Source organism: Furipterus horrens, unplaced genomic scaffold (assembly GCF_987537825.1).
Source record: "Furipterus horrens unplaced genomic scaffold, mFurHor1.1.pri manual_scaffold_3, whole genome shotgun sequence".
Classification (NCBI taxonomy): Eukaryota; Metazoa; Chordata; class Mammalia; order Chiroptera; family Furipteridae; genus Furipterus; species Furipterus horrens.
Window position 1 is genome coordinate 15,783,030 of NW_028327173.1, and position 26,729 is coordinate 15,809,758.

The window sequence follows — 26,729 nt, forward strand, 5'->3', positions numbered from 1 at the left end:
CACTTGTGCCCAAAGTGCACCACACCTTGTTGCCTGTAATGCTGGCATTTTCAGGTTGCAGAAAGACTTCAAACTTGACTTTAGCTGTGGCTCTCAAGCTTGAGAGTACAACAGAATCACCCAGAAGACTTGTTAAAACACAGGTTACTGGGCCCCACTCCCAGAGACTCTGATTCAGTAGGTCTGGGCTGGAGCCAGAGGATTCACATTTCTAACAAATTCCCAGGCAGTGATTATGATGCTGGTTTGGGGACCATGCTTTGAAAACCCGTAGTGCTCGTCATGTTGAAAAACTAAAAGTATACTGCCACCTAGTGTATAATTCTTAGTAGTACCCTATGCCAACTTTGATTTTTTTTAAGTGTATTTTATTGATTATGCTATTACAGTTGTCCCAAACTTTTTTCCCTTTCCCCCCCCTCCACCCAGTACCTCCCTTCCTTCCAGTAATACCCTCCTCAGTTCATGTCCATGGGTTGTGCACATGAGTTCTTTGGCTTCTCCATTTCCTCTACTATTCTTAGCTCCCCTTGTCTATTTTTTACCTACCAATTATGCTTATTAATCCCTATTACCTTTCCCCCATTCTCCCCCTTTTCCCTCCCCACTGATAACCCTCCATAAACCTCCAGATCTATGATTCTGTTACTATTCTAGTTGTTTGCTTACTTTGGTTTTTTGTTTTTGTTTCTTGGATTTTTAGATTCAGTTGTTGGTGGTTGTAAGTTTGCTGTTGTTTTAATGTTCAGAGTTTTTATCTTTTTCTTAAATAAGTCCCTTTAACATTTCATATAATAAGGGCTCCTTCTGGCACCCCTATGATTCAGACGTTGGTACATTTAAAGTTGTCCCAGAGGTTCCTAAGCCTCTCCTCATTTTTTTTCAATTTTTATTTCTTCCTTCTCTACTAGCTGACTGCTTATTTATTCCTTATGTTCCAATTCATTGATTTGAACCCCAGCTTCCTTCCATCTCTATTGATTCCCTGTGGATTTTTCTTTATTTCACTTAGTGTAGCCTTCATTTCTTCTCTTATTCATTTGCCATACTCAGTGAGTTCTCTAAGCAAACTTATCACCAGTGTTTTGAACTCTGCATCTGGTAGGTTGGCCATCTCCATTTCCCTTAGTTCTTTCTCTGGAGTTTTGATCTGTTCTTTCATTTGGGCCATATTTCTTCGTCTCCTCAATTTGGTAGCCTCCCTGTGTTTGTTTCTGTGTATTAGATAGAGCTGCTTTGACTCCCTGTCTTGGTGCACCTGTTATGTTGCAAGGGGCGAAGCCTTAGGTATTTGTCAGTGCTGGGCAACCGGTTTCACCACTTTGTGGCACTGTATGTGGGGGAAGGGTCAGAGAGGGAACAATGCCTCTTGCTCAGCACTCTCCCCTTTTCCAGTCACCTCACCCACTTCCCATATGTGACTGGCACCCCTCTAGCTGTTGTTCTGGTGGTGGTTCCCGGAGTGAGTGGGTTTACATACATTCTAGGACTGTGGGGACCTTCTAAATGAGCCCTCCTGAGAGACAGTCAGTTTCTTGCACTGCCCCAACCAGCACTGGTTTTCAGAGCCAGAAGCTATGAGGCTTTATTTTCCTGGCACTGGAACCCTGGGCTGCAGTCTGGCCTGGGGCTGGGATCACTCCCCAGGTGTCCCTCCCACCTTTTATCTGCCACATGTGAATGTGAGACCACCCCTTCCACTGGCCACCACCACTGCCTTGCTGCCACCACTGCCTTGCTGCTACTGCCACACCGTGTTCTCTCCACCCCGGCTCCTGTCTCCACCCCTCCTACCTGTCTGTAAATATTTCTTCTTTAAATCCTTTGTTGTCACACTTCCATACAGTTCAATTTTCTGACAGTCTGGTTGTTTTTTTGTTTTGAGGTTAGTTGTGATCCTTCTTATGGTTGTGTAAGGAGCAAAATGTATTTACTTACACCTCCATCTTAGCCAGAAGTCCTGACTTTTAAAGTGTACTAAAATTATACATCTTTTGCCATGAAGAAGAATCAAATTCATAAAGCCAATTTGTCATTTGTATGCTTGGAATTTCATAACCATATTCCAAGTTTCTTTAAAGAAATGAGGGGTCACATTATTTGCAATAACATGGCAGCAATTTTTAATCAGTTAAACCAGAAACAGATTCCTTTCTACCGGGGTGGGGGGGGAACGACACTTTAAATATCTAAATAAAACCGTCACTGGGTCTGTTCTCTGGTCACCCTCCCATTGCCAGATGCACATGCCTCTCCTGAAAGGCAAAATCTACACCCCTGCCCTTCAGCCGCTTGATGAACCACTTCTACCTGGTGCAACTGATGAAATTCAGGAAATAGGTCAAAATGAACTCATTGCAGACCCTGGACTTTGTGATATTTGCACACATAGAACAGGAACAATGGTAAAGGACCCTCGTGACGGGCAACCGTGCAAATATTTGCATTCCAACATACCCAAATACAATTGCCCACTTCCAACTACCCAGCCCAGCGAGAGGCCAGGGTCTCTAACTCCACCTGGCACCAAATAAAAGGGACTACAGTCGCCAATAGCAGATGACTCGGGATTCCGTGCTTGGCAGGCTGCTGGGTTTTTGTCAGTGTGGAGAAACATATTAGGGCCCAGCTACAAAGGATGGCGTGGCACCAGGAGAACGGAAATGACAGGGACCGGAACAGTTTTTGATGCCAACAGTTTATATTTGATCTCCAGCTGCAATGCAGCTGACAGCTAATTAGTTCAACTTAGATCTACACAGATTCCCCTGCTTTTTTCCACACATGCTGTGGGCATGCTAGTGTGAAAATGTGTCTGCCTGGGGTTGTGCTTTGATTGAGAATCCTCTGGAACAAACACAGTTGGAACCCCTAGAACTCTGGAGTCCCGGCACGCGGAACATCTGGCGAGGCGGTCTTTTTCCCTCCTGGTTGGCCCGAGTGCAGGTAATGCAGTGGGTTTCTTTCTTCAAGGGGCTAATTCCAGCCTAACAAAGCTGGAGCAGATTGTTCAGCTTCATGGATCAGTGTATGAGGCCACCATTAACTGCAAACCTCCGTGGTCGAGAGCTACTGGATGTGAATTCTGCGGCTACTAATGAAAAAGCAATTGTGGTACATTAGCTGGTGAGCTGCCTGGGAGGAATAAGAAGGACACACAGTGGGAGATGGGAGCCCTCACTGACACCAGAGGTAACACAGGCAGACTTACCCAGCTCCCTGCTCTCCTCTGTGGCCAAACTCAAATGGTACAGCTTCTGGGGAGAGCAGGAGCGTCAAGACCCTCCTCACCTCTGGCCCCAGAGGATCACAGCTAACACTTACGGAGCCCTACTGTGCGCTAGGCCTTTTTAGAAGCACTGTAGTCTTCACAACAACTCTACGAGGCAGGTGCTATTATTATCCTCATTTTGCAGATGAGGAATCTGAGACATGAAACTGATTGCTCCAGGTCAAACAGCCAGTAGGTGGAAAAGCATGGGTTTGATCCTAAAAGTCCTTCTCCAAAAGGTCATGCTAATAATAACACTACATACACCGTAAGACTTTATGAGGGGGATTTGGTCTAAGCCATCCCTGGCAATCCAGACCTTGCTGACTGGTCCAGGAAAAGGCACCTGTGGCCTTCGCACCCTCGAGGTAGAATTACACTTCAACCCTTTAGCATGAGGTCATTGCAGGCTAAGTGGGTTTCCTGCCCCCTGACTTTGGGCTCAGCCATGGTACTTGCTTTGGCCAGCAGGATGTTTCACCATGTGATTCGAGCAGGGGTTTGAAATGTGCTTGTGCCATTGCTGTATCCCTTTCCTAACAGGCCCCAAAACAAAATTCATGAAACCAATCTAAGTTGGCCTGAGGCCCAGAGCCAGGCCCAGGGGAACCCAGCCTTAATCAACAGACCCCAGCCAACCCACTAGTTGGTTACTACACACCCCCGTGCACTGATTCAGCTCGTGAGCCCGTTTCAGTCAATGATACACCAGGGCAGCTTTCCAGAATCAATGGAGCCTTCAGAGAAGGAACATTGAGGACCTTTGCCCTTTCGACCTTGCTCCTCTCTTCCTCCTTGGACGCTGGTATGTGGACGTGATGCCTGGTGCTGAGCAACATCTAGTGACCACAAGCAACAAGCACAAAGACAAAAGACCAATGCAATGCTGAGGATGCCCGAACAGAAAGAAGAACTGATCCTAGGTCCTTGGTGATTTTATCAAGCCACTAAGCAAGCTCCCACCTCCACACTTTTGTACAAAAAAAAAAAAAAGTCTTTTCTTTGTCCAAGCCTGTTTGTTGGAATTTCTCTTATTCACAGCCAAAGTCATTCCTAACTTGCTATTGACTTTAAGTATGGAAACACTTTCACAAATGCCAGATCTTTATGTGTCCCTCCCTTTTCTTTAAATTGGCTGGTTTCCCCAGAATAGTAGGAGGGAAGCCACAAATCCTTGTTAACATCAATCAGTCGATGCCTGCCGCACTCACCCTGGAGCAATCAGTGCAGAATTGCCCACATAAGAAGCAGCTTAACTAAAATCAACCCTTGAATTTTGTTCATTGATATAGCCAAGCTTCTAGCATATCACAGCTGCTCAATACAGCTTATTAAATGAATCATTTAATTGAGTTATTGCTTTTTCTCCAGATGGGCAATCACAAGTGTCTCTTGGAAATCTTCTTGAGGGGCCTCCTGGAAATCACTCCCAAGTGAATTTTGTGAAGTCTGGATATCAAACAGACCTTCCAAAGTCAATGGAAGTCTTCTTATGAGGTGGTTACAAACAGAAACCACAACAGCTTTCCTGAGATATAATTTTCATGCCATAAAATTCATCCTTTAAAGTACACAGTTCAGTTTTTAACATATTCACAAGGTTGTGTAACCATCACAACAATAATTGAAGAAATTTTCATCATCCCAAAAGGAAAACGTGTACCCATTAACAGTTATTCCCCATCAATCCCTCCCTCATCCCACCCAGTCCCTGACAACCACTAATCTATTTTCTCTCTCTTTGGATTTGCCTGTTCAGGTCATTTCATATAAATGGAATCATACAATGTGTAGTCTTTTGTGTCTGACTTCTGTCACTTAGCAAAATGTTTTCAAGGTTCATCTATGTTGTGGCATGTATCAGTACTTCATTCCTTTTTATTGCTGAGTAATATTCCTTTATGTGGATGTACCACATTTATCCACTCATCAGCTGATGGATTTTCAGCTCTTTCTACTCTTTGGCTATTAAATAATGCTGCAGTGAACTTTTGCTTACAAGTTTGTTTGTTTTTGTGGCAAAATGTTTTTCATTCTGTTGGGTGTCAGGCTGCCTCTGCTCTGAAAAATCACCCAGAGAACAGTCTAAGATTTTACACCAAGGTTTACTGAAAAGAAGGAAAGAAAGAGATTAAAGAAAAAAGAAACTCCCAAACCAACTCCCAGGCCTGTAGGAACAAAGGAAGAGAAAAAAGAGGAAAAGGAAGGGAGAGTGGAGACTCCCAGTCACCCATAAGAGCCCATAGGAGCCCATAGGAAGTGTTTGCAGGTACCTTCTCCACACCTTTCGGAACATACATTCAGTTAGGGTGAGTTTATCTGTCAACACATTCAGCAGGTTATTTACATCTCCCTGCTTTTCCCCCACCAAGCCAGTCAATATGTGGTGCTAGGTCCCTCAACATTTCTTCTGGGAATGAGCAAAGTCCATTTTTATTTCTTATGGGAAAAGCTGGGACCAGGTTGATTTGCATATAGTTCATTTGCATATATCAAAAGTCCAGGCAGGCAGTCCAGTTGCCACCATATTCTGACATTGGGTACATACCTAGAAGTGAAATCGTTACATCATGCAGTAACTCCATGCCTATTCTTTGAAGAAATTGTCAAAGCAGTTGTTTCCCAAAGCAGCTGCACAGTTTTGTATTCCCACCAGCAGTGTATAGAAGGTTCCCATTTCTCCACAGCCTCATCAACACTTGTGATTATCTGTCTCTTTGATTATAGCTATTCTGGTGGATGTGAAGTGACACCTCATTCTAATTTTACTTTGTGTTTCCCTGAGGGCTAATGGTATTGAGCACCTTTTTGTATGTTTATTGGCCGTTTGTATATTTCTTTTTAAAAAACAAACACCTGGCTGGTGTGGTTCAGTGGATTGAGCACTAGCCTGCGAACCAAAGGGTCACTGGTTCAATTCCCAGTCAGGGCACATGCCTGGGTTGCAGGCTAGGTCCCCAGTTGGGGGTGTGCTAGAGGCAACCACACATTTGATGATTCTCTTCCTCTCTTTCTCCCTCCCTTCTCCTCTCTCTAAAAATAAATAAAATCTTTTTTTTTAAAGTAAGACATAAATATAGTCATATTTACATAAGTTAATTTTGCTGAAAACTTTTGTGAAGCTGAATTATGAAATCAAAATGTTTTCCCTAGTAATGGACAAAATTTTATTAAAACCTGATTGATTCACATGCCACTGACTTAGAATACTTGTATCAGCAACAAAGGAAAAGATAACTGTTTTCCCAGTCACTAAAGTTCCATGACTTAGTAAGTCTTGAAGAAAAAAAAAAAACAGTGTAACTAAGCAAAAGTGTAATCAGAATTAGTGAAAAGTTTTTAAAATTCTAAATGGCTTTTAGAATTCCCTTTTAATTACATGTAGTAACTGAAACTAGTTAACTGTGTACTTTAAAAGTACAACTTTCCTCAGTTTTTTATTTACTAATAAGTTTGTTTTCTTGAGTTGCTATGTATCAAATATTATACCCAGTTTCCCCAACTATTGGTTCATTTAAACTCCAAGAGAATCTTATGAGGTAGATAGCATGCATTAGTTATCTATGCCATATAACGAATTGTCCCAAAATTTAGTGACTTAAAACAACAACGAGGATTACTATCTCTCATGGTTTCTGTGAGATAGGAACTTGGAGAAGACGCGGGTAGGGAGCGGGTAGTGGCTCGACTCTGCTACACATTTGGTGCCACAACTGGAGGACTCAAAAGCTGGGGACTAGAATATCAAATATCACCAGCAAATATCATGTATCTGGCATTTGATGCTGGCTGTTAATTGAGACCCACACATTTCCTGTCCGTGTTCTTCACTACCTGCTTGGTAGTAACAAAGGTTTATAAATATGTAAAAATTAAACTATTGTACACTCAAGATTTTTTACTTTACTGTATGAAAGTTATACCTCAGACTTCTAGCCAAGATGGAAGCCTAAATAGACACGCTGCGTCTCCCTCCACAACTAAGAACGAATACAACTACCACAAAACTAGAGACAACCAGAAGTTCCAGGAAATCAAGCTGCATGGAAGTCCAACAAACAAAGATATAAAGAAGAAATACTCATCCAGACAGGTAGGAGAAATGGAGCCAGGGTGGAGAGGACACGGTGTGGTGGCGGTGGCAGCAGGCTGGCGGAAAGCACAGTTACATGTTTTTAAAAGTCAGAAGGGACACCTGGGGAGCATTCCCAGCTTCTGACCAGACCACATAGCTCATGGCCTTAGTGCTGGGGAAAATCAAGCCTCATTGCTTCTAACTGTGTAAACCAATGGGGGTTGGGGCGGAGTAAGAAACTGCTGGTCTCTCAGCAGAGTCCACTTGTTTAAAGGGCTCATGGTCCTAGAACATCTGCAGACCCACCAACTCTGGGAACGACAGCCATGACAACAGCTAGAGGGGCGCCAGTCCCATGTGAAAATTGGAGAAGTGCCTGGAAAAGGGGCGAGTGCTGAGAAAGCGGCATCGTTCCCTCTGAGACCCCTCCCCCCACATACAGCGCCACAACGAGGTGCAATGGGTTGCCCTGTACTGACAAATACCTAAGGCTCCACCCCTTACAATGTAACAGGTGCAACAGCTCTACCTAAGACACAGAGGCAAAAAAAACACAGGAGCCTGTCAAGTTGAGGAGACAGAAAAGTATGGCCCAAAAAGAGGAACGGATCAAGGTTCCAGTGGGAGAGCTAAGTGACGAGGAGATAGCCAACCTAACAGATGCAGAGTTTAAAACACTGGTGATAAAGATGCTTACAGACTTGACAGATATCCTTAAGGATGGCAAATGCATAAGAGAAGAAGTGAAGGCTATGCTAAATGAAATGAAGAAAAACCCACACAAAACCAACAGTGAAGAGAAGGAAACTGGGGTTCAAATCAATGATTTGGAACATAAGAAAGAAAAAAGCAGTCAACCAGTACATAATGAAGAAGCAAGAATTGAAAAAAATGAGGAGAGGCTTAGGAACCTCTGGGACAACTTTAAATGTGCAAACATCTGAACCACAGGGGTGCCAGATGGAGAAGAGAAAAAGCAAGACATTGAAAACTTATGTGAAAAAATAATGAAGGAAAACTTCCCAAATTTGGTGAAGGAATTAGACATACAAGTCCAGGAAGTACAGAGAGTTCTAAACAAGCTAGACCCAAGGAGAACCACACCAAGACACATCATGATTAAAATGCCAAAGGTTCAAGGTAAAGAGAGAATCCTAAAAGCAGCAAGGGAAAAGCAGAGAGCTGCCAACAAAGGGGTGCTTGTAATACTTTCAGCTGATTTCTCAAAAGAAACTTTGCAGGCAAGAAGGAGCTAGCAAGAAGTATTCAAGGTGATGAAAAGCAAGGACTTACAACCAAGGTTACTCTATCCAGCAAAGCTCTCATTTAGAATGGAAGGGCAGATAAAGTGCTTCCCAGACAAGGTAAAGCTAAAGAAGCTCGTCATCACAAAGCTATTATATGAAATGTCAAAGAGATTTACTTAAGAAAAAGATCAAAATTATGAACATTAAAATGACAACAAACTCACAACTATCAACAACTGAATCTAAAAAATAAAAACAAAACCCAACTAAGCAAACCAGAATAGAACAGAATCATAGATATGGGGATCATTTGGAGGGTTATCAGCTGGGAGGGGGAAGGGGGAGAAATGGGGAAATGGTGAAGGGATTAAGAGGCATAATTGGTTGTACAAAATAGATATAGGGGAGTTAAGAATAATAAAGGAAAGGATGAAGCCAAAGAATTTATATGCACAACACATGGACATGAACTAAGGGGGTGGGATTGCCAGAGGGAAGCAGGGTACTGAGCAGAGGGGAGCAAAGGGGAACAAATTTGCGAAATTGTAACAACATAATAAAAAAAAAATTTTTTTTTAAGAGAAAAAAAAGAAAGTTATACCTCAGTATTTTTTTTTAAGTTTTAAGTTACCTCTCTGGTTTCCATACTGAAGGATTTAATAAGTCAATAAAATTTCATGCTCCCCCAATTGGAAGAAGTAATTTTTTACAATGACTATGTATTACTATTATAGCTGGGAAAAAGCCCAGTGCTTGCTTCTTGGGCTTAAAAGAAAAGGAGGGAAAAAAAAAAAAAAAAAAAGACTGGTTTTGAAGCTATGCTCCTGAAATGCCACAAGGGGGAGCTAAACAGTTGCCGTGATCACTTTCTCCTTCCCCATCCCTTTTTTAAAAATCAATTTAAAAAAAAAGAAACCCCTGCTTGCTTGTAGTATTCTTTTAAATGCATTGCCAGATTCTATTTGATAATTTTTTGAAGTTAATCTTTTAAGGCTATTGCAATATTTAGGATCAAAGACTTGAATTAAGGTATTGGAAATGGGAATAGAAACATACTCAATGTATTTTCAGAGGTATTATAGCATTAAGGCCCTATGACCAGACCTGATTCACTGCACATAGAAATGCTAGAAAAGGAAACAGAGAATAGAAAGTATCACATAGAATTAAAAAGTCACCAATGCTATTAAATGTTAAATTGCCTGTAAACATGAAAGCTGAAATATTTGTGAAATTTCCTGAGTTTGATTTCTCTTAATTTGGAATATCCTTATTATGTATTTAGCATTTTAGTCAACAGGTAGGAAAAATTATACCAATCTCTCAGGACGTTCATTAAAATGACCTTCTTGATGTGACAATAGTATTGTGTTTTTATGTATCTTACGGATACTTAACTTTATGGATAAATTACACATCTAGTATTTGCTTCAAAATAACATGGGAGTTGTGGAGGGGAAAGTAGCTAGAAATAAAGATGAAACGATACTGGCCATGAGATTACTTAAGCTGGATATTAGGTATATCGTGTTCATTGTGTTATTCTGTCCTCTTTTCTTATTTTTGGAATTTCCCATAATAAAAAAAGTTAAAAGTTTATGAAACAGAAGCATGTATATCTGTGTGTATATATACAATTTTTTTTTTCATGATAAACAGGTTTAGTAGGGATTTTATTCCACAGGATATTTGCTTAGTAAAAAGGGAAAGGTACATGGTCAATATTCACAAGACAGTTGTTACTTCCTGGACTTGAGAGACAGGGAACCTGGGTGTGAAGTCAGCACACCCTGAAAGGGGGGCATGGGAAATGTGTCTGAGGGTCCCCAAGTACGGGCTAGCCAGGAAGCTTTGGTAGGTTAGAGGACATGGGAGAGGGGTCGGGGGGTGGCCAGGCCAGTCCTGAGGCTCCTTCTCCCCATAAGCAGCCCGGGTACAGCCTGCACCAGCCCTCCAGTAGCCACCACCACCTTCCTCATCACAGTCCGCAGCTTCAGAGTCTACAACCCCAAATGATTCGAGACCAGCTCCATTCTGTCAAATTCCTAACATTATTCAAAGCAACAAGATTGAATTTACGTTTGCTACCAGCAGTGTTAAGTCCAAAATACTTCATGGATTAAATAATCACACATTTAAGATACATAGAAAAATAATATAATTAGAATTTATACAAAGTAGATTATTACAAAACAAGTACACTACAAGAAATACATCGTAATCCAAGCACAAAAATTTGGATATATACATGGAAATATATGTTCAAGAAAAAAGATTTATTTTTAAATTCTGAGCAGGAAAACACAGAATGAGTTCTGGTATTGGTATAACTTTGAATAGAATTGCAATTTGCTAGCAGAAATTTTCACTCCATTCTCAAGCTTCTAAAACACTTCCTGGAGGAGATTAGACAGCTGTTCCTCTTTCCAAATTCTGTTTAATTTCAGCTGTATATTTCCCATAGAATCTTTCTGCCTTCTTGTTGAATTTGGCATTCCTTTCATTAATGTAGTCAATGTCTGCATCGTCATTATAAGGCCGTCTCCGGCTGTATTTGTCTCGTTTTTCAATTCTGAGGGAAAAAGAAAATAATTTACAAAATTAAAAATTTGCCTTCTTTTGGGGTCTTAATAGAACATGGCCAAATAGTTAAGAAAAGAATCAGTACACTTAGGATAGTACACTTTGGGGGAGGAGGGCCGTTTTCATCAAGATCAAGTTGAAACTGCTAATTAACAGCACAAGCCTGGATAAGTAGCATGAAATCCAGTAATACACTAACTCATCTTTAGAATGCTTCTAAGAGAGCAATAATAACATTGCTAAAAACTGGACACATGAAGTATTATTTAAAAGAAGATGATTACAATAATAATTATATTAATAACCACAGCTAATATGCAGTATACAATATGAAATACAAACTATTCTCAATATTCCATGTGCATTAACTCCTGAAATACATATTCATTTTGCTCTAATATGTACCCCTCTTAGTATTAAAAACACAAATGTGGCCATGAACGGGTAGCTCAGTTGGTTAAGAGCATTGTCCCGGTACACCAAAGTTGCAGGTTTGAAGGTTTGATCTCTGGTCAGGGCACATACAAGAAGAAACCAATGAATGCATCAATAAGTGGAACAATAAATACATCAGTGTTTCTTTCTCTCTCTCTCTCTCTCTCTTTTTCCCCTCTAAAATAAAATTAAAAATTTTTAAAAAGAAACACAAATGTAATGGAGGTACATTTACTAGAACATTCTTACTTCTTCAAATCAAATAGCAGTGATTGGTACATAAAAAATCTTAAAGAAGAATAATTTTCCCAGAGCATTTGAGATCTTGCTCCCCAGCATAGATCATCAGTTTGGCTCAAATAAACTCTTATAAAATTTCAAAAAAAAAGAAAAAAAACAAAGAAAGAAAGAAAAAAGGAGAGAGAAAGAAAAAAAGAAAGAAAAGGATGCTAAGCCAGAAATTAGCAAGTACAATATCTGTCTATATTCAATTCACTCTAAGCTCATTACGTCCATTTTACCATTAAGATTTTAAATTCTCACTGTGTTGTACTGAGTACTTACTGTTTTTCCAGATCTGTCACCATCCTATCAATTTCCTGTGTGGAAGGCACATGTGTTCCATGAAGAAGACTGTTGGATGTTGGGAAAAACTCTTCTCCACTGAAAAGACAGCAAAATGGACTTATAGTAACACTACAAGTGCTCCTTATTTGCAAATTTCAAACTAAACAACCATTCACGATGAGAGATAAAATATATGCATGTATTTACGGTGGGATCCTACCTTTAAGAAAAATACAGAATTGGAAGGGACCTAATAAATCACTTACTCTGACATCTTTATTCTACAGGTGAAAGAGCCAAGAGCCAGAGGTCAAAAGACTTGCTTCCCAGTTCAGATTATTTCTCTTTCTACTAAAGCAGGGGTCAGCAAGCCACACCCTGTTTTTATAAACAACTTTACTGGGACATAGCTACACACATTTGTTTCTGTATCCTCTATGCTGCTCTCACATCACAACAGCAGAGTTGAGTAGTTGTGACAGAAACCATATAGTCAACAGAACCTAAAATGTTTACTATCTGGTCCTTTACAACGACAACAACAAAATTCACACATGCTGGTTCTAAAGCATTCTGCCTCCCAGAATAATATCTGAATGCCTATGATAAGCTGGGTGTTAGCCACTCAACTCCGAGTTTAGAATGCCCAACTAGAAAGACAACCAGGTGGAGGGAGCAATAACTAGTGTTGCTAAGACCAGAAATCATTCTTAAGACAGCTATTTGATAACCCATACCTAAGCATTACCTAAACTTTATGTATGTATGTATGTATGTTTGTGTATATATACATACACATACACAAATATATCTACATTACCTCACAAAAAAAATTTTTTTTAAATGCATTAATCCCACCAACTTACTGCTGTTCTCTCAGTCTCTCATATGATTCCATGTCAGGTTTGATCTGTTTGGTCAACCGATGGTATTGGCGTAACTGGGCAGCGGCATAATCTAAAAATAAAATGAGAATCAGAGACAACATACTTCCTTGTTAGGTCATTACTATTCAGAAAAAAATCAAAACTGTTATTAGTAATATATGCATAAGACACCAACCTAAGCATAGTATCTATCCTGAAGATGCTGATAATACAAGCCTTAATTTTATCACAAAGACTAAAGGAACCCAGCCAACTGCAGTACAACCTTTACTGCAATCCTAGGAGACATATTTGTATTTTTCTTGGGTTTTTGCCTCTCAGAGAATACCCCTGAAGGGGCATATCCTTTCATAAACCGGAAAAACTGAAAGCAATGCTTATCTAACAGGCCCATTCAATAAAGTGAAAGCCAATTTTACCTGAAAATCCCAGGTCAGGGTTTTTCCTCTTCTTTTTCCTCTCCCACCTTTCTGCATCTTCTGCACTGATGGCCAGCAACTTCACTTTCTCATAGTCCTCCCCTCTTGCTGCACATTCCTAAAAATAAGAAAAGCTGAAACTTGCAATTATGATACAAGCAATTATTGAATAAAGATATTTAGCAATACTTTCAAAATAACAATTAATATTCAAAGAAATTTCAGGAATCTGCTATAACAGAAATAAGCACACCAATTTAAAAATAATACTTACTCAACATTTATCAGGGGTCAGACCCTGTTTTAAATGTTTTACATGCATTGACTCATTTAATTCATAACAACTCAATCATTATTATAGTGCAAATTTTATAGGTAAGAAAACGGAGGCACAGACAGGTTAAATAATTCACCCAAAGTGTTGCAGCTAGAAAAAGCAGAGCCAAGATCTGAACTCTGGCAGTCTGGCTCCAGAGCCAGTGTACAAAGCCACCATGTTCTACTTTATTAGTACAACAGAAAAACTGAGTAACCCACTTTTGAAGACAGGTGAGGAGTTCCTAACCTTTTTCTTTTCTTCTTCCTGTAGTTCCCACTCCAAACGAGCCTTTCTGGCTTCCCAATTTGCAGGTAACTTAAGTCTTTTATCTTCTTCCACAACTTCCTGGTGATTTAATTTACGGGCTTCATTCTAAAACCAAAACACAAAACGTTTGTAGCTGAAACATGAAAATCAATCCAAACAGATCTTGCCTTCTTTGAGGATCAGGTAAGATACATTAACAAGGAGACCTCAATTTATCCTAAAAGCAACAGAGACCCATCAAAGGATTTTAAGCAAGGGAATCATCCATCTAACGAGGTATGCATTTGTATCAATTAAAAAAATGTGTTGAACTGCATGCACTCTTTTGCTGCTTTCCCTGTTTACCTGTGTGGTCCCTCTGAGCAGGTCCCTTGAGTTAGATGGGACAAGGTTTCACAAAGTGGGAAGGACTACTACAGTGACACTAGACTTTAGATAGCATGAAATAATATGAAATCACATGATGAGAAAGATGTCCTACTTATAATTCCCTTTTAATCCTGATTAAAGGAAAAAGCCTCAATTTGGGACTGGGGCTTTAATACCTATCTTTTTTTTTTTTTTTTTTTTTTTGGAAGAAAATCACTTTATTTTAATTGATTCACCAACATTAACATCACAAAAGCTGGTTTAAGGAAAGCCACAAAACCATCTGCCCAGTTCCAAACTCAATACCACCTCAATGAACTTCTAGGTAGTAAGTACACTCTCTTCCATTGCAATTCTGAGGCAAGAAAACTACTAATAATGAGAGGTTTAACTGGTAGTTTTATACTTTCACTATCAATTATATCTTTATACTAAATTATCTTGGTCATGAGAGATGATTTTCCATTTCTTCATTATGAACTTCTTGATTAGGCTAATCCATTTGCAAACTTGCACTGTTTCAGCACCTCGCTGAAACCCTCACAAAGCTTAAGGTCACTCTGGTTCTGTGCACACTCCAAAAACTGTTTCATCTCATAGTGGCATGGGCCAAACTGCTGCTGCTGCTGTGTAGGCTGAGTTCCCTGAGGCTCCTGGTAAGTGATGTCGGGCCTTGAGGTCTCAGTATTACTTCCCCCGCTGAAGCCCCCAGTGATGGCATGGCCGATTGTGTGGCCGACAGCAGAGCCCACAGCCACACCAGCTGCAGTGGTTGCCATCTGGGCCATGAGACCTGGCTGCCGGGGGGCAGCAGCAGGTGAGCCAACTGCAGATGGTGGAGCTGGTGCTGGCGGCTGAGCTACTGGTGCTGGCCTGGGCACAGCTCTCATCTGAGGTGCCCGGCTGGCCGGAGGGGCCACGCGGGAGGTGCGGCTTCGGCTTCCACGCGGCATCGCAACTGCTCTATACCTCTGCGTCTACAAGTGCCTAATACCTATCTTAATATCTCTAATCCTTTCCAAATTCCCCTCTCCCTTTTACATATTTTAAAAGTTTATATTATGGCAAATGAAAGAAATTTTCTATTTGGATTACTCTGTGAAGAGTCTGTTTTAAAACAAAATGAGTATATCATCTCAAAGACAAATTAAGTTAGATGTTTCTTAGGTCACAGGCTGGTGGCAGTATGTCCAGGAAGCCACATCTCCTAATCTCTAACCAGATGTTCTTTCCATAGTCAATTCAGGTAAATATTTAAGTGTGTTTAATTCTTTATGAGACTAATGTTTGGGGGCAGAGAGCAACTGTGTCTGTTGCACTGAAGGGGACAGCAAACCATAGGTAACTGTAGACATTTCAGCAAGAGGGTGTTAGGAGGAGCTACTTATAGGATTTGGGTTTGTATCAGGTGATTGTGCTATGACTGGCACTGTCAGAAAGCCAAGGCATTCTATGATTGAGTCTCTTAAGTTTTTACATATGAGGCAGGACTAATGGAGCAAGATTAATGTTTTATTTGGTAATAAGTCTATGATGTTAGCGGAAGAAGGGGATGTGTGGTCATTTCTGTGGTTTGAATAGTCTTGTTTTTGTCTCACTCCAACAGTTAAGAGTGATACTGGGGTTTGGTGGAACCATGGCCAGGATGTCTGTCAGGCCATTTCAAGTCGAAAGAATCAAGAGCTGCTTTTTTTTTTCTTTCTCAGCTCCAACTGCAGACAGTTGTTTGCGGGACTCTTTTCCCTAATATGAATTCTCTTCCTTTGCATTTGTTCCTTCTGCTTGGATATTTCTTCCTCCAACTTCTTTGTCTGATAACACCTGACTCATCTTTTACATAGTAGTTTAGGAGTCTTATACAAAGCACTGCCTGGAGCTCCCAACACTGTATTAATCTCTCCCCTGTCCGCCTGGGGCACTTTGTTCCTAACTCTAGCATGGCATTTAATACAATATAATTTCTAGCTATAAAGTTGTCTCCTCTTCTTAAGAGAAGAGGCCTTATCCTAATCACCCAGTTCCCCACTAACTAGCTAAACCACTGACACTATAGACCTTCAGAAATTTGCTGATTATTATTGAATGAAAAGACAACCAGCTCTCTTATTAACACTGGACAAGTTTCTTCCGGTCTCAAGCTACACATTTTTTCCTAGATAAAATGAAGAATTTGTCAGAATACAGCAGGGAGGCTGTTAGCAATAGAGACTCCCAAACCTAGCCCAGGTAAGTTAAGGTAGATGTAGGTGAGACAGAAGCTGGAGCGAGTATGTGTACAGTTGACTTGGGCAACACAGGTTTAAACTGCAGAGATCCACTTAAACCAGATTTTTTTCAGTACTTAAATACACTCGGCCCTTCCTATCCGCAGGCTTCCCATGCACAGATTCAACCAACCTCGGGTCCAAAATATTATTTTCACATTCCCAACCACGGATCAAAATAACAGTTGATCCTTGACCAACAAAGGGGCTTTGGGTGCCGCCCCCGCACAGTCGAAAATCCTCATATAACTAATACTGTTTTCATCCTGCGGGGTTGGTTCAATCTAAGTATGCGAAGGGCAGACTGTAGAGTCCAAGTTACATTTGGATTTCCGACTGCGCGGGGGTCAGCGCCTCTAAACAAGGCGTTGTTCCAGGATCAACTGTATTTTCAAGTGATCGCAATGTGCTGCCAGGGTGGACAACCACCGGGATAAATTTTTCATCCAGCCCCACACTCACGCAGGGGCCCGACCAATGACAGGTCTTAGCTGGGACTACTCACCCGCTTCAGATGCAGCTCCCGGAATTTGCGCAGTCTCTGCTCGCGCTTCTGGGAGGCCAGCTCCTCCGCCGCCGCGAGGGGCTGTTCCTCCTCCGCGATGTCTACCAGCATCTGCGACAAAAAGGACGGGCCGTTGGCAGGGCCGGTCCGGCTTCTCCCGGGGCTGCCGAGGCCGATTCCCTACCGGTCCCGAAAGGCCGCAACAGGCCCTCAATGCTGACACCAACCCCACAGTGTCTGCTCCTCCCAGGCCCAGCACCCAGGGATCTCCTCCACTCCTGCAGTCCCCTGGTAACCTACCCAACAAGACCAGTGCTCTAACCCCTGAGCTATGGAGCCAACTTAACCTACCCAACAAAAACACCTTGGATACAGCCGCCAGCACTTACCTTCTCGGTTAGGGCCGCAGCCGCCATGACAGCCTCCCTCCACTTCCGGCAACAACACTACACTTCCGTTGGCCTTCCGATAGATAGTAAGAACCTACGGTAAGCCCCGCCCTTTCCTGTCAACATCTGGAGTTTGGGACCAATCCCTGCTCCTTCCAGCAGTAAGCTGTTTTCGATTGGGCAGGACGTTGCGCAGCCGCAGAAGGCCTTGGGGGGGAGGGATGAGACGGAGAGAGCACAGGGAGGTTCCCGGAAGGGAGCAGCGAAGAAGAAATGGCCGACCCTTAGCCTGGTAGAAAGCCACCTCAGCTGCGTGTTCCTCCAGTGAGCAGAAAGTATCTATGCTGAGTGTCACCTTCTCCGAGGCAGTTCTCCCCTGAATACCTTGTCTCACATAGGCCTTTAGTACTGTCACCTGGCCCCGTTATAATTTTTTCAATAGCGTAAGATATTTTTTTGTTCATTTTCCACTTCCCCGCACTAACGTTATAAACTGCAGGAACGCAGACACGTCCACCTTGTTTACTCTTTCGAGTCTGTTAGGGGTAAAGAAGCCAGCGACTCCCGAAACAGTAGGAGAGAATTAACAGATGAATCATGGAAAAGGGACGAGGAAATGACATTCCACAGCTCCTCACACACATCTCTGGGATCAAAAGGAAGGAGATTGTCATAGAAATGGGAAGATGTAGCTAGGTAACTTTGCAAATAAATTGGAGATAGACCTATAACTAGATTACCCTTAATCACACCCTGCGTTAATCCCGTTAGATTATGAACCTGGATTAACCAGTAATGGAGAAATGGGGGAGAGGGAGAGGGGGTGGGGAGCTAATCGCATTAGTATAAAACCAGTTTTCTTTGTCTGCTTCGCGCATGTGCTTCTGGCTGGCGGTGCACCGGCCTCTTCAGACTCATGAATAAATGCCTTGCTTTGCTGCTCAAATCCTGTGTCCCAGTGTTTTATTGTGAGCGTTTCTCACAAGTCCAACAGAGAAACTGTGCCAGAATGAGTAACAATGCTTAAACTAATAAAGGTGCTGGATACAAAAAGAATATGTGGGGGGGGGGCGTCTGCACTAATAAGCACTAATTATAAAAACGGAAAAGCCCCAAAATAAAAAGATATCTAGGTATAAAATTTCAACTGTAACCTGAAAATAATTTGAGGTAAAGTACTTATTAAATACAAGAAAGCTCATTGAACGTATTTTTTTCATAGATGCTTTTCAAAGGATTCTTAGGCATGAGACAAGCCCCCAATAAATCTGCTGCCCCCAGTAACTGCTAATGGCAGCAACTGCCTATGCCCTGTGGTTATCCTGTTTAACAGAGATATCTTTTTCAGCTGACAAGATTTTAGTGAGTTCCCTGTTTTCAGAGCCTATTTTCCTATCAATCACTAGCTCTCTCTGGACTTTCTAAAGTCTCCCCAACTATCCCATCCCTTAACCTGGCTCTCTTTGTGCTTGGTGCTGCAGTCGGCTCAAATTCACCCCACCTGCTCGAACACTCTTCAATAAAGGCTTTGAGCCCCAACTGGTGTGACTCAGTGAACTGAGTACTGGCCTATGAACTGAAGGGTCACCAGTTTGAATCCCAGTCAGGGTACATGCCTAGGTTGCAGGCCAGGTCCCCAGTTAGGGGTACACAAGAGGCAGCCACACATTCACGTTTCTCTCCCTTCCCTGCTTTCTAAAAATAGTCTTTAAAAATAATAAACGCTTTGAACTGGTCTACCTGACTCCTCCCTACTTCTGGACACAAATCTAACAAGGATATTGCTTTCAATCTTGACTCTTAAGACCAAAAAAAAAGCGGTTTTGAATTCTGCCTATTTGTTTCCATAGAATTGAAAAACGAGACAATATAGCTTGAGATGACCTTATAATGTCATTTTTATAACATTGATGAGATGCCATAGACTGTTTCTATCAATTAGCCCATAGTAAAATGCTTTAATTATGTTGTTTTGCTCCAAGTTGCAGAAACTTACCAATGATGTTAAGTGGGGACTTACAAGTCACTGTACAGGCATGAGAAAGATGTTTGTAATATACCTATATAAAAAGAGGTTTGTATACAGAAAATAATCCAAGATGTACATCTCTTACTACTTACAAGGATTATCTCTGGGGAACGGAAATAATGTAATTTTGTTACAGAAACAGGGGTGTCCAAAAACAAACCCCCGAGTTTGCGGCTGGGGGATGGGGAAAAGGAAGCAACTTTTAAGACCCTTTGCATGCCTGGGGCTAGTTGCTAGTGTCTTTGTTATTCAAAATGGCTTTGATACTTCCAAGGCCCAAGAAGATGGGAGGAGTCTTTTAACTGTGAGATGGTACAGAAGGAGCCTACAGAGCCTGCATGGGGTTCTGTGAATGGTCAGAACTGGTTGCAACACCCACTGCGCAGTCAGGAATATATAAACAGCTGTGGACATTTTTAGCTGGGTCTCTCCCCATCCCCCTCGCTCCCGGTCCATGCCGCGTGTTGAAGGGGCCTTCTCCTGTCAGGGCTCTTCCAGGAAATTCCTTGTTCAAATCCAGTGCTGGTGACTTAAGGGATGAAAATGTTACCAAGGCTATATAAATGATCATGACAGCAATGATATGTCCAGGAATGCACATATGCAAGTCATTGTGGATTTAAGTTTCATTGGGTCCAATTTAGAATATATTGGACAGAGCTGCTCTGACAAAAATACCTGTGCTTTGCTATAAAGAGCCTCTAGCCACCTGTAGGTAATTAACACGAGAGGCAGAGAAACATCAATGGTTGCCTCTAGCACCACCCCCCAAACTAGGAACCAGATGCAACCCAGGCTGTGCGCCCCAACTGGGAATCACACCTGTAACCTTTCGGCCCATAGGCCAGTGCTCAATCCACTGAGCCACAACAGCCAGGGCTCATCTTCCAAAACATACCAACTTACATTCAATTTTTAACTTCAGGCTGCTCATCGTTCACCTAATCTCTGTGCACATGTTTTGTTGCTAAGGCCCCAGCACATCGGCACAATAAATTCATTAAGCTGGCTGGCACCTAAGGGTCAATTAAAATATTTAATTGAACCTAAAATATTTAATTGAACCTAAGTTAACTCTAATAACACTTGTAGACATTTACAAAAGGCTTATTACATAATTGTATTTTTGGTGTTCACTACTATGTATTAATGGGCAAAAGCTACTACACATGATGTCTATAATCAGTATTTCTATCAACTTTCTTAATTTTTGTAATCATTTATTTTTAAACTATGTGTGCTAAGTTCCTTCCCACCTATAGCATTTAAACAAGATACCTCCTTACTCTTAAAGACCTATCATGTGATATATGTATATGAGACTAAATTAGTAAAAAGAAATACATAACAAAATTACTGTTTCTTATAAATTTTATTTATATGTAACCAATCAATATTACACAAAATATTTACAAGTATATACAACACTCCCACCTGTATGTAACCCTCTGGTCCAACTGTGCTCTTATCTGCAAGAGAAATCTAAAATGTTAACAATTACCACTAAATCGCTCACAGGAATGATAAAATGCCATAGAAAACAAACTTGCAATAAAGTGCATTTTAGGCAACCTTAGCCAAGTTTTTTTTTAAACAGGTTTCCACAATTCATACGGACTCTTCCTCTGCTCTATCTTTGGGGATCCTGGAGAGGTCTGTTCAGCAGCTGCTTTAGCTGATTTCTGAAGCATTGGCTTTGATACAAAATTCTGTAAGAGAACAAATTCAGGAGTAAATTCCCAAAACATATACATAGTATGTCTTAAAATATATTTTTCCAGTACATTAAATAATTCCATTTATGATTGAAAATTAAGAGACACCAAATGCGAAGTATGGACCTCATCTGTAATCTAACGCAAACTGTCAGGCCAAGAATTGTGCCAGGTAAAATCAGACACATGCTGGGCATAGTACAATAGTGAGGTGTTGGGAAAAAAATGTTAAAATATTCAAACTGAGAATGCAGAGATTAGATAGAGAAGAAGCCCACTGTATCAGTCACTTGTAAAAGTAAGCACAAAAATATATAAAAAATTAGTTCTATAAAGTGGTTCGGTAGGCCCAAATTATCACCACAAAGATAGAACAATGGACCTTCCACCAAAAATAAAAGCCCACATAACGGACAGATGTTCTAAATCCAATTTGAGTGGTCTTGGATATACAGTATTCCCTCACTTATCGCGGGTATTAACATTCCAGACTCCCCCGTGATAGGTGAAAATCCACGAAATAGGAACCTTACATTTATTTTAATATTTATACATATTCTAAGACTTTATAAACCCTTCCCACACACTTATAAATCATTCCCAGTCCCTTAGTAACCTTTTCCACTTTTATAAACACTTATGTTCTTAAACATATTCTACACTCTTAAACCTACATAACTTTTACATATACAGTACCATAAAATCCTGCGATATAGCCAAAAATCTGCAATAAATTATATATTTTAAAAATCCTGCAATACAGTGAGGCCGCAGTAAGTGAACTACAATAGAGAGCGACTACTGTACGTACATTAGAGCTACTGCTTTTTTGCTGAGACGACTTTTCACTGGCATTTTTAGTCCCATCTTCTGTTAGCTTTTTCGACAGCTAGACAGGAAAAGGAAATATATTAAAAACAAAGTCTTTGATTTACAGTATTGTATACAAAGCAGCCCAACAATATATATAAATTTAGTTGTAAAGATAAAACAAATCAAGTGGAATCTAACCATAGAGGTAACAATCTAAACACTGTACTGCTGTTTTTCCCCTTAACAAAATTAATGCATTAAATGGGCCTGATAAAGACACAGATCCCCATAAAAGTTTTTTATTCCAATACAATTCAAATAACTTTGAAAGTCAAGTCCATAAACCAGAAAATACCTAGTTTTACAGAACTAATGTACTGGTCAGTTTGGCACCAAATCATCTGAAAGGACAACTCAACTAAGATCTTACTTGTGTAGCACTAATAAGCATACCCATCTGAGTCTTAATGGTTAAGTTCATCTAGGTAACATCTCATTTTAACTGATTTTATCAATTCTTAAGTACCTTAAACCTTTAAAGCTATGGATTTTTTGCTTTGGGTTTCAACATAATTAACTTAAAAAGCACAGGGCAATTTGCCTGCACATTTCAGAATTATAAACTTATCTGCAGTGAAGTACACCTCTTCTGTAATCTCTCAAAACATCTGGAATACATTGCATGTATCACCAAAGGGACAGATGCCCCACATTACAATGTGTACTTTAGTTTAAAAATTGTCTTCTGTTATATATATATATAGTACCTATCCCAAATTCTAGCATGCACAGGGATCTACCAACAAAAACTAAGCTTTCAGTTTGTGAACATGAACTTCAAATTAGTTAAACCTCTGATGCTTTTGCCCATGTTATCAATTACCAACAGATTTTCTTCAGCAATGTCTGGAGACCACATTCATCATTTCTATAAGACAGAAATAAAGCAGATAAACTATACTGTATGTTGAGTACAGAATTTCTGGGAACATAATGCTGCAAATGAAAACTACAGATAAATACTCCTAAAGACTAGTTAGAAAAAGTTGGTAACTACATAGAAATCACCAGAATACCAGCTACAATAATGAAAGCAATACTGTGTCGACTAAAAATAGTTTACTTATCTCCCATTTTGATGGGAGACTGTCTAGTACTATCAGACCTGCTATTTTGAATTTAACAAATATTTAGCTAGCCTTTCTAAAAACAATCTAAGTAAATCAAATAAAAACGCTAATCAGATCTGGAAATAAGTTTCTGTAAGACTTTGGATAAACCCAGAATACTTACCTCGAACTTTGCACCATTACTTGGTACAGCTGTTTGTTTAGATACAGGTACAATTCTGAGACTAGGGGGTAATTCAAAGTTGGTTGTTCCTAAGGCTTTTGCTGCATTGGCTTTTGCTATTTCCAAAAGTTCCACACGATCTAAAAAACAAACAAGATATTCTTAATCTTCCAGCACTTCCCTAAGACTCAGAATCCCAAAACAAGGTTGCATTTTATTTTGAATAGCAAAATAAATGTGTTAACATTTTCATGTGTAAAATATAGCCTTATTAAAAGGAAAAATTGCTGATAAAAATAAGCATCCCTAAACCATTTTCCCCACCAAAAGCCTGAATTTTGTATTGTTTTCTCTTATATACGCTGAACATTTTTGGTTAAAAAATTTTATACAACTGTCACAACTAACAAACCAACACTAATAAATCACTAAATACATTTTCAGACTTCAAGTTTTGTTTTTTACCTAATATCCTTCCTGTTCCATGATTCTCAGAAGTCATGCGTTTCTAAAATACTGAAACAAAGTTTAATTTTTTCAGCAATACATACTTAAAAAAAATTCTTTATATTTTTTCATTTCATTTTTTAATTGAATTTATTGGGATATTAGTTAATAAAATTACATCAGTTTCAGTTATACTACTCTATAATAAATCATTGTATATTGTATGCATGTTCACTACCCAGTCAAGTCTCCTTCCTGAGACTAGGCTTAAGCCCTGGATGTAAGGAGCCCTTCATATCCTTAGGTTGCTTCTAGAGCCACAAGGAACGTGAAACATGCTTACACACACATAGGAGAAATGGGAACCTGCCTTTCACGTGATAAGAGGGAAGGCTAATAAGTTAGGCTTTCTGGCAGAAGTGACTAAGGTCGGGCCTGTTTTTAAAAAAAGGAATGCTTTGATACATCACATTGTTGGGACAGGTAAAATTACGTTTTTCGCAAACCGCGCATAAAGTGACTTAACTTTCAGTATAACGATGAAGAATACATTCTAAGGTAAAAAAATCAAAGTTTCTTTAAAAAATTCAAAGTAGTTTTCAATTTATAGTAATTTTACATAAGGACCAAATGCGCGCAAATTTCAAAAAATCTCCCGCTCCCGCCATAATGCGCGTCGGCTCTAAACGCCGAAATACGAAGTGATACTATTGTACACGTCAATGATTAACTTAGCAGAAACTTAGGACGGATAATCGACTAAGTCATTAACGTTTACAAGTCTCCACTAAGAGAAAAGGAGAAAAGGTCATCTCCAGCCAGAGCCAAGTAACACCTGCAACTTAATCCCCAAGGAAAGAAATGGCGTCCGTTTAAAAACCAGGCGCCAACTGTAGCACAGTTTAACGGTTAGCCTGCTGATGTCCTCCACTCCCTCCTCCCAACAAAAGTACTAAGATTTCAGGCACCAAAGAAAAAATATTAAAACTAATAAGCAGCTTGCGTTCCCTGACCTCCTCATCCTGTCTGTGCACCTCTCGGCTCACCTTTTTCACTTAAGCGAAAGGGCGTTGGGCTCCGCGACCTCGTCCTGGATCTGCCCCGCCAATTCCTGGGCTCCTCCGGGTACACCGAGCGGCCAAAGCCATAGTAGCGTCGCCCCCGCGTGACCGCGTAGGCCCTTCGGTAATAGGACCGTCCCCGAGAGCGGGACCGGCTGCGGGATCGGTCTGGCGAGGAGGACGGAGACCGGTAATACCTCCTGGAAAAGCCGCAGTACCTCTCCCGGTACCGGCGACGGCTGCGTGATGGCGACCGGCTCCGTGAGTAAGACCCCGAGTAGCGCCTGTACTTCCTCTGATGGCGCCTTCGGGACCGAGACCTGGACCTGCTCCTGCGCTGGGGCCGGCTCTGACTCCGGCTCCTGGACGACCACCGACTGGAGACGCTGGAACGCGACCGCGAGCTTCTAGAAGAGCGGCTCCGGGCCACAGAGGACAGCCGGCTGGATCGGCCCGAGGCCGACGGCGACTCCTCATCCAACGAGCCCGGCCACATATCGTTCACGTAGTTGGACATCTGGGCCCGCGGTTGGAAGCTTCCTTGCCTTTGAAGATCGTTCTCGAAAACTCGGTTCCTAAACGTAAACAAGGGGGGGGTGTTGAAGCCCCGGAAGTAAGGCCTGCGGCCGGTGGGGGAGGGGGAGCTCGAAAAACGAAACTCGCCAACTCAAGTTGCTGTTGCCACCAGAGACCAGCCTTGCCACCGCCACCGAGCCTGCGGGGGCGGGGGGGGGGGCTCCTTTGTGCACCACACAGGGCCCCGCATTTTCTCTGCCACCCACACTGAGGTTCCCGTGAGCCCGACCCCGCCACCAGAAAACCTACCACGAGTCACGGGCGCTTCGCTTGGCACAGACAGAAAGGCCCAACAGACGCCTTCCTTCCACAGCTAAGGACGAAGAGGGGATTTTTGCAGCTGCTCCCGGGAGCGAACTCTCAACCTCCACCGACGATGTCCGGACGCGAACTGAGCAGGGCGTTCGCTGACGGGTCGAAAGTACTAGAAGCTGACGTACGGAGCATGCGCAGAGACGTTGACGCATGGGCGTTGTTTCCTTCTCACCCCACCACCGCCCTCATTCCCTCTCTCCCCTCCCCCAGCCTACCCCTGCCTTACGCAAAGACCTCCAGGATGCGCATGCGCAACCTGGCCGCAGGAGTGGATCTGCTCCATCCGGGTACCTGGCGGCCTGTGGTGGATTTGTTTTCTTGGGGGAACCATGAGTGAGGCGGACCCCGCGGCGCAACACTGGGCTCCGGGACTCTTATCTGGTTGAAGCAGACTGGGCAGTACCTCCCTAGACCCTTCCGGGCCACTTCCCCCTGACCTGTGTGAGGCCGGTGACGTGAAAGGACGACCGCATTCTCACTCGCCAGGCTGCTGGCGCCCTTCCCCGGAAATGAAAATAAAATAGTAACTTAGAAAAGTTTTATTTCCATGCTTTGGCTAGTAAATGTAAGAAAGGTGGAGACAGAAAGCAAAGACACCCATAGTTCACCTTTAACAAAGGTCGGAATGACGTCTGAGATGTCATTCCAAGTGACGGTGTGCTTGGTGTTGGGGATTAAACCGTGACTATTTCCAAGGACTTATCATTAGGATACATTCCAAACATACATGTTAATAAAGCATGACAGTTGCCTTGAAATAACTTCATTGAAATGAACTAATAACATCTGTAAAGAGAGTCCATTATGTGAGCTTCTTTGCAAGGCAAGGATGGCATTTTTATAAAAAGCCTTTTTCTTAGGAGGGAGATACAAACTCACTTTT

The 26,729-nt window shown here is 41.5% G+C and overlaps 3 protein-coding genes across 3 annotated transcripts; all 3 read right to left on the reverse strand.

Moving 5' to 3' along the window:
- Positions 1–10,734: 10,734 nt before the first annotated feature.
- Positions 10,735–17,674, reverse strand: SYF2 (SYF2 pre-mRNA splicing factor). The gene is made up of 7 exons (XM_090271496.1): positions 17,598–17,674; positions 17,209–17,319; positions 14,050–14,175; positions 13,485–13,602; positions 13,045–13,135; positions 12,176–12,274; positions 10,735–11,165 (listed from the first exon to the last, which is right to left on the reverse strand). The coding sequence occupies exons 1-7, from the start codon at positions 17,622–17,624 to the stop codon at positions 11,000–11,002; spliced, it is 738 nt and encodes a 245-aa protein (XP_090127622.1). The 5' UTR covers positions 17,625–17,674; the 3' UTR covers positions 10,735–10,999.
- On the reverse strand, positions 14,854–15,421 carry LOC150014375 (coiled-coil-helix-coiled-coil-helix domain-containing protein 2). Its single transcript, XM_090271494.1, has one exon. The coding sequence runs from the start codon at positions 15,390–15,392 to the stop codon at positions 14,928–14,930; it is 465 nt and encodes a 154-aa protein (XP_090127620.1). The 5' UTR covers positions 15,393–15,421; the 3' UTR covers positions 14,854–14,927.
- Positions 17,675–20,979: 3,305 nt separating the features above from the next.
- Positions 20,980–25,940, reverse strand: RSRP1 (arginine and serine rich protein 1). The gene is made up of 5 exons (XM_090268810.1): positions 25,781–25,940; positions 24,941–25,530; positions 23,448–23,587; positions 22,153–22,230; positions 20,980–21,335 (listed from the first exon to the last, which is right to left on the reverse strand). The coding sequence occupies exons 2-5, from the start codon at positions 25,470–25,472 to the stop codon at positions 21,216–21,218; spliced, it is 870 nt and encodes a 289-aa protein (XP_090124936.1). The 5' UTR covers positions 25,473–25,530; positions 25,781–25,940; the 3' UTR covers positions 20,980–21,215.
- Between the last annotated feature and the right edge of the window lie 789 nt (positions 25,941–26,729).